Source organism: Bombus vosnesenskii, unplaced genomic scaffold (genome assembly GCF_011952255.1).
Source record: "Bombus vosnesenskii isolate JDL3184/JDL3185 unplaced genomic scaffold, Bvos_JDL3184-5_v1.1 scf7180000013352, whole genome shotgun sequence".
NCBI lineage: Eukaryota > Metazoa > Arthropoda > Insecta > Hymenoptera > Apidae > Bombus > Bombus vosnesenskii.
Genome location: NW_022882988.1, coordinates 2,928,798 through 2,942,845, shown reverse-complemented (window position 1 = coordinate 2,942,845; position 14,048 = coordinate 2,928,798). Strand labels below are relative to the sequence as shown.

The window sequence follows — 14,048 nt, the reverse complement described above, 5'->3', positions numbered from 1 at the left end:
TTAGAGAAAAGCTAACAAGGACAAAAATATCGAGAAAGAAAAAAAAACGCGACGGCGATCTCTTGCCAAACGCCATATTCCATGATCTGCATTCTGAAATGTTGGTCTTCTTCCTCTTCTTTTGTTTGTTAAATACAAACCGTATTTTGCGCGGTTCCGGGAGTCAATTCGCGTAGTGAAATATGAATCGTTTTAACGTATATAATTAATGGAGTATGTTATTCATTGCGCGATCGATGTTATTCAACCGTGAACAAATTAAATTTCAAAATGGAAATGTATTGGTATTTACACGTGGGAGGTATGAGTTTTATCAGTTAACGATATCGAATTTGTAAAACAATTTGATACGTTCGAATTAATTATCTGTAATTCTACGATGTCAAGTAGAATTTTTGCGTGGCTTCTACGAATAAACGAATTGCAGAAAAGAATATCCAAACGAATCGAAAAGCAACAAGGTTCAAAATCTGAGAGGTCGTTGAATATGCAGATCGCTGCACCGAACAAACAATTTATTGTCTGTAAGGAACACGCATCGATAGGAAGAAAAATGGAATAATCTGTGAACCGGAGAAATCTACGACGAACAGAAGAGAGTCACGGGTCAAAAATCCAGATCGTGTGCCAGGAGTATTGGCATGCAAATATTGTACGTAGCTCGCCCTTTGAGTCAGTTGAAAGCTACAGAGAGTCCAATTTAAGTTAATTTAAACCAGCAAAGGACTACTGTAACATCGTCAAAAACGAACATCCATCGTGAGTCAACGGTGTTTCTTCGACCACGGCAGAAAACCAGAAACGTTATCTTCTCGCCTTACTAACGGTGTAATCGCTCCTTAATCGACAAAAGTGGCTTTTCATTGGATTTACGCGAGGCAAATAGAAAAGGTACGCGCCCAGCTAATAGAAAAGATATGCCCTTTTAAGCGAGCCACTTTTAATATCACAAAGTGTATGCTTTGAAAGAAGAGGATGAAACAATGGGCTAATTGGTTATCACGAAAGGAATCGAAGGGTGCGAGGAATTGGAGCGAATCTTAATATTCCGGATGCGAATGGCCCGACACTTGGGAAATTCTTTATGCTCTTACAGCCTCGATTACGTTCGTCACGTCCCAACGTCCTAACGTCTCGCGATTATCATCTTATCGCAGTAGCGACTGCCATTCCCTTCTATAATCCTTTTTTCGATTTTCTCTCGTACCTGCCTCTGGTCGTGCCAAATTTCAACGATTTGTCCGGGATTCGCGATAAAGCTCACGAACTTATTTGGTTATCTCGCTCGTAGCCTGGTAAGAGCCTGGCATGATTTATTCTGTCGCTGGTACACGTTTGCGCGAGACAAACGAGCGTATGCATGAGAGAACAGCATAAGGCGATCTTAGATCAGAGATCATAGGGTGAATTGGATACGAAAAATCGGCTATTTTAATCTTCGTCTTCTGCATTAGCATATATATGACACAGTTCCTTTTGTCGCGTTATTTCTTTTTCTCGTTTTCTCTGTTTAGTTTCTCTGCGATTTGTTTAATATTCCAGTTTATTATCGTGAATTGTAAAGAGAACTAATTGGCAACGGCCCCGATCAGCGACAGATTTTTTCCTCGTTAGTCTGCCTCGTTCAGCCGTGACATTGTTTCAAGAGGGTCGACGTAGAATACGCGATACGCGCGTCACAGCGTGTATGCGATTAATCGTCCTTAACCTTTGCAACGCAGACTTAATCGGCGATTGATTAATTACGCACAGTTTACACGTCTATTGCCACGATTCCAGTGTATTCCAGGCATTGAAAACCAATGTCTACTTTTCCATTTTCCGAAACACAATCTCTTCCTTTCGTTTAGTTGCTGAAGTATCCAATTTCGCGGCTGATCGAGGCGTCTCAGAAAAAAGTCGATCATGAACAACCGTGGATTAATCAATCGGATCGATCGTTCCGATCCAAATGCTTCGAATTCGATTCTCCACTGAGACTCGTTCGATAGGTCGATCGACGATCCGTTCGCCAATCACTCACTGATGAAACTATCGCGCAAAAATTGCACTCATCGTACGATGGAATCGTCATGAGACACGCTCGGTTCTCGAGTATGCAAATAACGATAGTGTTGATTACGACGTGCTATATTTGTTGGCTCGACGACCACACGACCAACCACTCGTGCGAGCAAATAATGGAATAGTTAGAGAGCTAACGATTTGGTAATTGCCGTAATGACTGCTTGATTACGATTTCCTACGTCGATGAATGTGAGAATGTCACGTCAAAGCGCGTCGTCGCGATTCGAGACGCGGCTCTTGCGTGAAACTTTTTTTCTTTGCCCTTTCCCATTTCCTTGCACAATGGAGAACAATGTTCCCCTGTGATCGGAAACGGAGCCAGTCCAACGATTTCCAGTCAACGGAGAAACAGAAAAGTGTGTGTAATCGTTAAGCTGTAATGGGAGACTCGGCGAGTTCCGCCACCTGGAAACTGGTCGATTCGCAATCACCGACTATCTACCCGACGTTGTTACCTTTGACCTCAAGATGCTGCGGAAAGGGAAAGAATGGAAGGGTGTTCAAGCGAGCCCTTATCCCTACCTCGTCTAAGAAGGACTTCGCAAATTGGAACGCATTGCGTAATTGCCGAGGGAAGAAACTTTTGGCGCCATTGTGCGTAAACTTGATCAGATGGTGGAAAGTTAAGGGGGCGAAAACGACTATTTAGTTACTCGAGTGTTCTATCTCTTTGCTGAATAAAGCTAAGGCACATTATTCCATAAATAATCTTCCATAAATTGTTTTGTACGCTGTTGGAAAGTAGGTTTCCGACTTGCAACGAAGGCGTTACCTTGTAAGCGAAATAACGAGCAGAATCGATGCGTAGCTCCATTTAAATAAATACCAACTACATATTGCGCGCCAGCGAAGCACGGTATCGTAAGGAGACGATTCTCGTTAAGCAACCCAACTTTTCTCTCTATCAATTTGCCTATCTTCGTTTAAGAAACAGGTAGCGTTCCGAGCTTGTTCACTTTCCACTAACGGCATCATGGAAAATTAAACTTTGGATAGTATAATGGTTCTGAACATTACGAAACACATTTATTATTCCATTTATCGCGATGTAATATTTTGAACAAAAATCGTTCAACATTGGAGCGATGTTTTCTTTATATCGTAAATAGTCAGAGCGAATATCGATTTCTCTTTATTTGAACTAACTAGAAACATGTTTAAAAATACGGGATCAACGTGATTATGTGGATCTGGACGATTTCAAAATATCCGATGAATAAACGTGGCTGTGCAATTTCGTTAGCCAATAAAAACAGAAACGCAGATCGAATGTCGAACCGCCAGACGAATTGAGATATTCGTGTAATACCATTTGCATTACAATATTTGTATTATAACCGAATAGCGATCAGCTCTCTAATTCAATTATCCTTCCTACCGTAACAAATATTCCCCATAATCGCAAAACATCGACTGATGGCTCAGGAAAGTGTTCGGACAATTATCATAGAAAATTTCTGTGTGTGTATTGTGTGTTTCATAACAAACATTTTGAAATGTCGTTTAACCCTGTAACAAAACGCGGCTGCCATGCTTCTATTGATTAATAAATGTTGCAAGATATTTATTGCAAACATATATCTTGTAAAAAGGAATGGTATACGGTACACGGCATGAATAGCCATCTGAAGTATATAAAATATTAAAGATAATCCCACTGAATACGGAGACTTATTAATATAAATATTTTTTAATTTGTTTGAAACTTGATTAATGCGATCGCGAGATACTAATCGGATTTGTCCAACTTTCAAAAGATTTCATATAACGGATATATCATATATATTTCATATAACACGATATATCGGAAAAGATGTTTACCAGTGTTCAAATACTTTCGCGAGCAACTGTATTCCCACGATACCGAAAATCGACCATTAAGATCAGCGAAAATAACCGTTTTTCGATCCTGTTTACTCCCTTTTCCACCCCCTCGTTATCCTCGGTCGATGAACTTTACTTGTTTGCTTGACAATTCAGTAGAAATCTCGACGACGTTGGTCGCGAATGGACATCGTTGCTCGACGCTGTGGCTGCGCACGTGACTCCTTAGAAACGTGGCCTGGTTTCTCTTTCCATGGAAAATGCAAACCCATTAATTTGCTGGTAACGAAGCAAGCGTCGGAGAAGGACGTTTGCACCGGGAGCTAGACGAACGAGTCGAAGGTCGTCGCACAGAGAACGTTCCCAGGAGCTGCATCAATCCCAATTCTACTTCCACAAAAGTGCGATGGTTTCGTGATTGCGTCTGCGACAGTGCCACGGCCTGACAAATAATAGAGACGTGCGCCTCGTTATTATTCCCGCGTCGGCATTTACTCGCGAGTCTCATCGTCCGCGCGATTATCGACGCCCTCGAAAAGAGCCACCCTCCCGTTAGGTTCGGGGAGAGAAAAGTGCCGTCTGCCATTTTCTTTGCGCGGATATTCCATTTACCTCGAAATAAAAGAATGTATCTCGCCCGGATGATTCAAACCCGAATGCTCTAACCGATGGCATACGGTGTAGAAGTTTTCTGTAGCGATTCGTTGTTTGCTTGCAGGTGTTCGACAAACACAATCGAGGATACATCACCGCCTCCGACCTGAGAGCCGTGCTGCAGTGCCTCGGCGAGGATTTGTCCGAAGAAGAGAGTACGTATCTGTTACCGTTCTCTGTATGTTTATTTTATTTATATTTATTTTATATTTTGTCTTATATTACTTTGTATTTCGTATATTATTTATCCTATTTTATATTACGTTGTATTTCATAGTTTGTTCATTTTATATTATATTTATTTTACTTAATACGTTTTCCACTACGTATAGCACAGTGGATGACATATTTATTTTCTTCTCGGTCCGTCTCAAGTTTTCTTTAAATTGTAGTCTTTTATTCAAGTCAAACAAATCTCTGTATCTTGCAGACGTATCGAGTTTCGTGTGTCGTGAATGGTGTAAATACGTTTTCCTATGCAGTCTGTTTGAAGTTGACTGTGAATTTTATTCTCTTGTCCGGGACAAATAAATCGAAGATGCGAATAAATAAATCGAAAGGACGAACAAAGTCTGGGGATAAATAAAACAAAAATGAAAATAATAATGGATAGTGTTGATAGTAAAAACGGTGGATGAATGGAACTTCACGGCAGAATGGTGCGACGTGGAGCACATTCAAGAGTATTTCTTGTGAGGATAGAAAGGAAGGGTAGTATAGAAATATGTGGTACTCAATGCATGGGATGTATATACTTTAAGAATTGGGGAAAACCGTAGGAGTCATAGCAAGTGATATATCACGAGGGTCGTGGTACCAAAATTTTTATTTCCCATAATTCTAAGATCCCCAGCTTGTTGGGATACCTTTTCTAGTTTATTTACGATTCGTATGTAATGCCAGAGCATCAGAATCGTTTGTATAGACGCGTCTTGACCGGGAAGTAAAAGCGTAAGTAGATGGTACCGTGTCGAATCAGACAAACGAATCTTCGAATTTTAAGAACTTGATCTTAGAAACAGATATCGGTGTAACGCTATAAATCTGAAAGATTGTATTATCTGATGTTTCCATTATCGTCATACCCAAGTCAGATAAAAAGTTTTCTACCTTCAGGGAAAATTATCGAATTCCAATTTCGAGTTATTTTTATTTAATACTCAGAGATCCGAGGTAATAGTCAAGTATTCAACAATTTTTCTGGAAAAAGGTCAGCGAGTAAAAATTTCATTGTTATTTACATGGAAGTCAGTTACCAGTAAATTTCAAAGAAATTTCTCAAAAAACAAAACGATTGAAAAATATGAATTTTTATTTGTTCTTGTTACGAATAACCATTGTCGGTTACCAGTAACCAATATAAATGATCGGGATTTTTCGTGGTTACCAATAACCATTATCGATGACCAAAATTTTATTTTGGTTACCGATAACCGATATCGATGGCACAAATTTTTGTACTACGATATTTTTTATCTTATTTTCTGTGTCATATGATTTCATGTTTCTTTGATTTAACGCTACGAATTCGTAGAAATTGTCATTGAGTATTTTCATTGTGTAAACTTTTCTTATGTATCCATATATTAGGTTGTCCGGAAAGTGTGTTTCTTTCGCAAACGTATTTTTTACAACAATGCATACAAACGCGAAACCAAGTCTGTGAAATGTTTATCTCAACAGAACAAAATGGATCGTACGTAATTCGACAAAATAATATAAAACCAAAAACGTTGCGCGTCTATTACTTCCTCATAAAACGAAAGAAACTTTTCGGACAACCTAATATTTTATCAAAGATATGCCGCGATAAACCCATAAAATTTCTATGAAAGTTTACCAGTTGGTTATTTCACTCTGATAGTTCTAGCGTGAAAATACACCGTAATTATATGATACTAAACGATTTCGGATTGATTAAGCGAATCGGAGATATCGAGATTCGTCGTTCGTAAACTGTCGAACAAGTACAAACGAGAAAGAGGCCTCCCGAGAGGCAAAAACGAGAAGGGAAGTTCGCGGAAAGTTTTCATTCGATAGCAATTCCGCGCTTGTCTTTCGTTCCCGCGACAAATCGATTCCAATCTCGCATCGCGCTGGTTAAAACGCGTGGACGAAGATCGTGCAACGCTCTATCTGTCGCGGCGAATTTTCGCCAGAAATCTTCACGAACGCATCCTCGAAATATCTGCAATATTCGCGCCGCTAAAATTTGTCCAGGTATTCTCGTACATTTCCACTACTCCATATCCAAACTGTGTGGAATTTTTCGTTAGGAAATCTAAGGAAGGCTAAATCGAAAAATATGGGTCGTTCCTGGGAACTAACTTGGGAAATTCAAATATTATTTCGAGTGCAAGCGAGTCTGAGAAAATAAAGGGAAAAATGGGCAAAGACGAAAAGACAAAATGGCTGTTATTATCGCGAAACGAAATAAAATTCCATTTGGAAAAACATTCGTTGCCATTGTTCTCGTTCCCCCTTGTTATCTCGTTGGATTAGCCGACACGCGTGATCTCTAATTTTATTTGACGTGTCGTTGCAAGCTTCCGCAAGATCGACGAGGATTCCCTCGTCCGAAAGAATACGAAGAAGAATTCTTTGCTCCTTTCTCGATCGACTCTGCTAGAATTTCGTAGGGTCACGCAAAGAAATAAAGATTACAGCTCCTCTGAAGTTATCCTTCTTTTACACGACAATCTCGTAAACTTTTTTGCAATGTAAATTCTACGTCATGTTCCCGTCGTTTCGACCGATCGCCTGAGCACTTTCCTAGAACACTTTCGCAAAAGAAGCTTCGTGAGAAATTTCGTTACGCGCGATCGCGCGCCGAATGGCTACCAAACTCAGTGATACTTGCTGAATACGATTCCTTTTTATGACACGAGGAAAATTTGCAACACTTTGGGAGAAATAACTATGAAATACGCCGGATCCTTCCTCTTTGCTTAAAATATCCCTCAAGCGTTGAAATGTGAATATTAATGAAAGTTAAGTAAGCACAGAAGGCTAGGTATTAATTCACTCTTGTTGAACAAGTTGTGCATACCTGTGGTGAAATACGTGTCACACCATGTCATACATAGTAACGTTTATAACTTTTATGATGCAGCGTATCTGCAACTTTGGTACATAGCTTCACTAATATTTCCAAGTGAAACTTCCCAAAACTATAAGCTTCGCATTCAAAGGAAAAAAGATGCGCGAAATATTTTTTTATCGGCAGAAAATCGAATTAAAACTTTTACGTTTTCTTCACAGCTGTGGAACCGCAAACGGAATACAAAGAGGATTATTTTCTAATTTTTCAATTCTTTCTGACTTTAGCGCCCAGCATTAATTTGAAAATTCACGGTAGAAACGATATTTTTCACCACGTCTCGTTACGGTGACCAACCGAGCTGGATGAGCCTGTTAACAAACTTAACTCGCTCGAATGGCCCAATAAAACAACAGTGACCGCGCAAAAACAACGAAACTATCCTCCACTCCTGTCTCTCTTTCTCTTCCCCGTTTCCCGTGCTTCTAACCTTTGCGAAAGTTTTACAATAGACAATCAAGAAGCATCTCGAGCAAATTTGTCGAGGGTTGAGTTAATAGCGCGACCCGTTCTGAGAGACGGTAAATTGCGTGGCTTCATCTACACAGGGCAACGTAATAATCCGTCCAATATATGGTATGAGGTTACTAATTGACTGGAATCAATTTATGCTCTATATGTATTTCTGCCTATCTAGGTATTAACATTTGCCGTAGGCTATGAAACCGATTACGGTAATAGCCCACCGAGAAAATTGCCAATTGTATAATTTAGTAGCAAGTGTTATTAAATATTCATAAGTCACGCGGTATACCGTAGATGTTTTCGAAGAAGGAGATACGGTAAGAAGTGATCTCAAGCGATCACGACATCGATACTACAAATCTTCGTTACGTATTAACTGTTTTTGATCGTGGAATTCGACTTGATATCATTAAATAACTATTTTGCTTCAGAATTTCGAGAAACACAATTGGAATCATTTCCACTTTTTACTCTAAAATTTTGCCGTCTGCGATCCTTCAGTTTCTCGTGAATTATCGCAAGGGTTGCTATTCTCAAGTTTCTATTTGCTATAGTATCAAAATCCCAAGTATTTGAAGCCCGAAGGATATCCTTCCCAATCTATTTACGACTCATCCGCAATACTGCAACATCTGCATCATTTGGATAGACGTGTCTGACCGGGAAGTAGAATTCTAAGTAGATTACTTCGTGTAGAGTCAGACAATATATCTCCAAATATTAAGAAACGTGGAAAGAAGTATTAAAAGTTAATATAGAGGAGTAAATATTAAAAAGAATTGTCGAAGAAATACCAAGGATCTCCAAATTTCGAGTTATTTGGTATTGAAAATATTTCTCATTTTTTGTTCGCATGTATATTGGGGAAGAAGGAAAGAGGAGATAAAATTTTTATACAAACATAGGTCGTTTAAAACTTGATTAAAAAGTTATGACAAAAATGAAATGAAATATAATACAAAGGGAACAGTAAGAGGCTCGCGCTTATTGCGATATAATGTAAGAACACATCAGCGACACGTACGTTCGTTCGGTTTATGCAAATGTAACAAATTCTCCATTCCAAGATGTTCACATCTCAAAATGATTACATTTAACGAAATGAAAGAAAATGGAAATGAAATTCGCTAGATAATAAATTCTACTCTCAGCCTCTTCGATCCTGAATTATCTGTTTTGATGAACATTTTCACATGGGAATTAGCTGCCTTCAGATAAACAGATAGAACGTAAATATCGCTGATGTATTCCTACGTTATGTCGCAATAACCGTAAGTCTGCCACTGTTCCCTTCGTATTTCATACTTTTGTCGTAACTTTTTAATAAAGTTTTAAACGACCTATGTTTGTATAAGACTTTTTCCCTATTTACGCGCACAGAATATACTGGCAACGTTTGGCCGTTAATATCTGCGACTCTCTGTATAATATATCGTCTCAACAATATATTTCTAAATTTTAAAGGAATAGCCATACGCACCAAAAAAGTATATTTTTTCCTTTTGAAAGAAACAATCTAGGTCAGAATGATTCATAAAGGGTAGAAAAATCAGATTACGCGCACGTTATTTCCAGTCGTGGTAACTTTTAAGAAGAAACAGTAAACAGGAATTCGTACTGGGCCACTGAAAACACTTCTGTGACTTGTTTCGTGCAATTACAACGATCGTGATGAGAATTAATAGAGTATTAGCGGATACGAGATATGGCGTTTATCGTTCGCGGAGGATCGTGGGAATTCGCAATGACGCAGCTGTTGCATTCACAATGGATTAGCAGTTACAATTGAGACTAAGGTCGAGTGGGATAATTACAGGGATGTAAGCAGTCACTTACAGTTTTGTGGAAAGATCGAATTTTAATAATTGGTAAAAAGCCAATCACAGAGTAATAAAAATCCGAGGAAAGAATAGAGAAAACATCGTTGGAAAAATAGGCAAAACGCTGTGCAAGGGTAGAAACAACAATCCTTTAGACAATCTCGCAATCTCAAAATTCATGTACGAATTTGTTGCATTTCGAGGAATTACAGTTAGCGAGTGAAATATTAATTACATAAAATCAATATTCCGTATAGAAAATTCTACAAGAAAAAGAAAACGGATAAATATCTGCGGAAGAATAGAATTATTGGTAAGAAAATTAGCAACGATAGAATTGACGCGACGATTTATCGAATTATCAAACGGAATTAAAATGGGAAATTGTCGACGTGGTTGCGTCATGTCTGACCACGATCGGTCGTTTTCCACTTCTCCTGTATTACACTGGTAACACGTAGCGAGGGGCAGAGCGGTTACATTATCGAGGTGTTTTTCGCGCGTGGGAAGCGCAGGCCAGAATATTAATCGCTTGGTACGTTGTTTCGAGCGCTAATACTTCGAATTTTACGGGAACGAGAGGCCGAACCGTGCCGGTGAAAAATTAAATTGGCGCTCGTTACCAGCAGCCGTTAATTAGCATAGGAACGTTCATAGGTGACTCTAATCAGACTAAATGCAATATTTGCCATGTCAGTGAATGCCTACGGTGCGTATGTTAACGGTGAAGATGTTAATTTTAACTTCCCGTCAAGTCGTCCGACAATTTAACGATCGTTCTACCCAACTTGTAATAACCTTGCATATAATCTGTTCGCAAAAATCAGTGAGAACGAAATTCGTTTTGATGGTTTAACGAAAGAATTTTTCAAACGAAAGTTCGCTTGGTATTAAATGAGAAATCTGCAGCCGTAAAACAAAATTTTCAAAAGTATCATTTTGCGATAAAAAAGAAAAACGATATTATATTGCGTTCCTGAAATAGAATTACGTACACGTTCTTCTTTCCGTGTTGTGCAATTACACGATATCATATTTTTCAATTCACTTTTCCGTACAATTTGGAATACAAGACGTCCACAATGTAAAATATATAATACAATTTAAAAAGGAAGATTGTAAGAAATTTTGGGAAGAAGGAATCGTATTATCGTAATATCGTGAAAGAATTTTCAAGTGTTCTTTTCACATGGACAGATTTTCTCGTGAAACTACCAGAGAAACCATCTCGAATATAGCTGATTCGATCCGCATCTTGTATACACGTGTAAAGTGCAGCGGAATTTCGCGCGTGTAAACACGTATGACGATAGCGAATATCGAGATAAAGCCAAAAGAAAGAGGGAAAACCGTAACCATAATCATTTTATCCCTGTTTACCCGGCGATTTGCCTCGCCTATAATTTTTAAACCATACTAGAAAAAGAAAAGATGTAAGCTGGTTTTGCTGTGTGTTTCAGTCGAAGACATGATCAAGGAAGTGGACGTGGACGGAGACGGCCGAATCGATTTCTATGGTAAGTCCAATGCCCCATAGGAGTTCCTAATAATCGAAGAAAAATACGAATGGCTGAATGGAACTGGGAATTCCTCGAGTACGTGACGCGTGTGATACGAGATCGCGATTGATCGATGTATGTTTGGTCGGGGATAGGAAAATTTTGGGGGAACGAACGAACAAAAATACCAAAGAAATACTTCGAGGAGAGCAGAAAGAAGATCGACTGTTGCGAGTTTGGAGAAATTCCATCCTCTCGATGATGCGGCTAACAGAGAATCGAAAGGAAAAATCTGTCTCTCCCTTGTCGTTTCTATTTACATTCTAACCTTCTGTTCGAGTATTGTTTCTTCGGACATATTATGTACATGAATGGTGGAACGTGCATTGTTGCCATCTGCGATAAACATTTCGATCACGATTACCCTTATTTATCCCCTTTTTCCTCAAAGATGGCCAAAGCTTCCGTGTATCTTTCCCTACGAATTTCCTTAAGCGACATGGCACGTGGAATTGTTGATCCGTTGTAATATTGGGATTGGAAGAAGCATCTCGTCCGTGATCTCTTGCAGTTCGATTAACGTATCTCTGGGACCCTCCACGAGAGCAATGGTAATACAATTTACGTTCATCGAATTTGTGACACTGGACCATGGGACGCATTCCAGAGAATTTATTTTATTTATGGGCACCAGCTGCACAGGAAATACTTTGCACGAACGAATATACATCTAAACTAGATAAGGGTAAATTCTATTTTATAGACGTTTTTGAAACGTACGTAATTCTATACCGGGTTTTTTGGAGCTTGCGTTCGAACGGAGGGTAGGCGTTGAGTAGATTCCATAAGCAAAGGGTCGACATGAAAATGGTATTGGCAAACCTATTTATTTTTGTGACGTCTTTAAGGACACGTGGTTGCCGAAACTTCAGCAAAGATATTTCTGTTCCAGAATTCGTCCATGCGCTCGGAGAGCCTGGGATCGACGACGACGAGGAGGACGAGGAAGAGGAGGTGATGTCCCCGGTCTTCTAGGATTTTATCTATTCTCGTGTCTCTATTAGATAGAACGAATTAACATCAAGCCAACATCAACGGACAATCGCATTAGTCGTACACTTTCTTCCCCTCTGACATTCACCTCGTTGCATGTATCGCGAACATCTCGTGTCGAAATTCGGCCTGATGTGCATCGAACGAAAATGATATGCTCGTAAAATGCCCGAGCCTTCTGCTTGCGTCTGTTAAATCTTCGAGCGAAGAAAAAGTCGAGCGTAGAATGTAAGGAAAGTCGCAGAAAATGTTTAAATGGCCGCCGACGCGGAAGATAGTTGCGTTTCGGACCGACAGAGTGCGCCACTCTCTGACCAGAGTTCATGGCGCCACTTTGAACTCGACTTAATCGTAACGCTCGTTATCTTCGGCCAATGTCAGGGGACCTTTTCGACAAGCTCTAATCTCATCTACCACATGATTCGTAGATACGTCTGGTGTGATTTTACGTTATCTAAATCCGAACACCCTCAAAGATACATCGATCGACTCTATATGTTCTTTTATCGATTCGCAGCAACGAGTATCGAATTATTATAGCAACACGCGAAGAAACGATTTTCTTTTTCCCATCCCATCCACTTTAATTGCAACGGTGCAGTCTATCGTTAAAGAAAGAAAATCTACGTTGATACACCATCAGACGTCATAGTGCTGATAATTTTAAGCGTCTTCGTAGCAAGCGGAATGAACGACGCAGTGTGTAACGTGAACGCGAGAGAACCGGCTCGCGTTTCGTGTAACATAAGGTCCCAGCAAGCGACGCGTCGTCTAACTTCCTTCGTTAACTGCGCTACAGTGTCTACCGATAAATCTCTGCGAATTGTGACTCGCGCGAAGCAAGACACGAGAGGTTGGTGGGAGAGACGGAGACACGATCGCTAATTAAACGATCTTGTTGATTAAAGAACGCAAGGATCGTGCTCCATCTCTCAGATAAACGACGATTTTCTCGACTAATTAAACTCTATTCGAGTCTCTTGATGTCTCGATCGCCTGTGTCACTGTAAAAGAAAGGCGATCGGCTGATAATCGATTTCTTCTCATAAGATATATGGATTTTTCGATTTTACTCTCTCTCTCGTCTAATCTAAGTGATGCACCGTATTCTTCACCTAAAATAACGTAAAAATTAAGAAGATCCAGCACCGCAGTAAACTCGATATGTTCGAGATTGGGTTCTCCGTTACGATGTCGCTAGAGATCGATCGACGACGTTTGATCGCAACAGCTTTTGGTATTGCGTTCCCGCCATTTTGGCGAACACGCGACGAAACACGTGGACGAAACGAGAACTCGCGCTTGCACTTTTCGAAAACTTTCGGTGGAGCGGGTCTCGAACGATGCCCACGATCCGATTCGTTCGCAGAACGTAAGGGAGCGAGTCGGGACCGCGAGGGGGAACGGTTGAATTGTGAATTTTAAATCGATCTTGATCGCTTTGCTCTCCTTGAGCTTCATACTGTGTACCTTATTAACGATATCTCACTGTTACGCCAAATAACAAGAGTCGCACGCTGTTTAAAATATTTTAAAGGGTCTAATAAATCTACTAAACAAACGTTC

General features: G+C 39.8%; 1 protein-coding gene across 5 annotated transcripts in view; it reads left to right on the top strand.

Moving 5' to 3' along the window:
- LOC117236792 (calmodulin-like) overlaps positions 1–14,048 on the top strand; it is a 77,297-nt gene extending 63,249 nt beyond the window's left edge. For all 5 annotated transcript variants that reach the window (XM_033500053.1, XM_033500055.1, XM_033500057.1 and 2 more), the window contains exons 5-7: positions 4,610–4,700; positions 11,391–11,447; positions 12,382–14,048. In XM_033500053.1, coding sequence (XP_033355944.1) covers positions 4,610–4,700; positions 11,391–11,447; positions 12,382–12,464 — 231 coding nt within the window. In that variant the 3' untranslated portion in view covers positions 12,465–14,048. The remainder of the gene's footprint in view (positions 1–4,609; positions 4,701–11,390; positions 11,448–12,381) is intronic.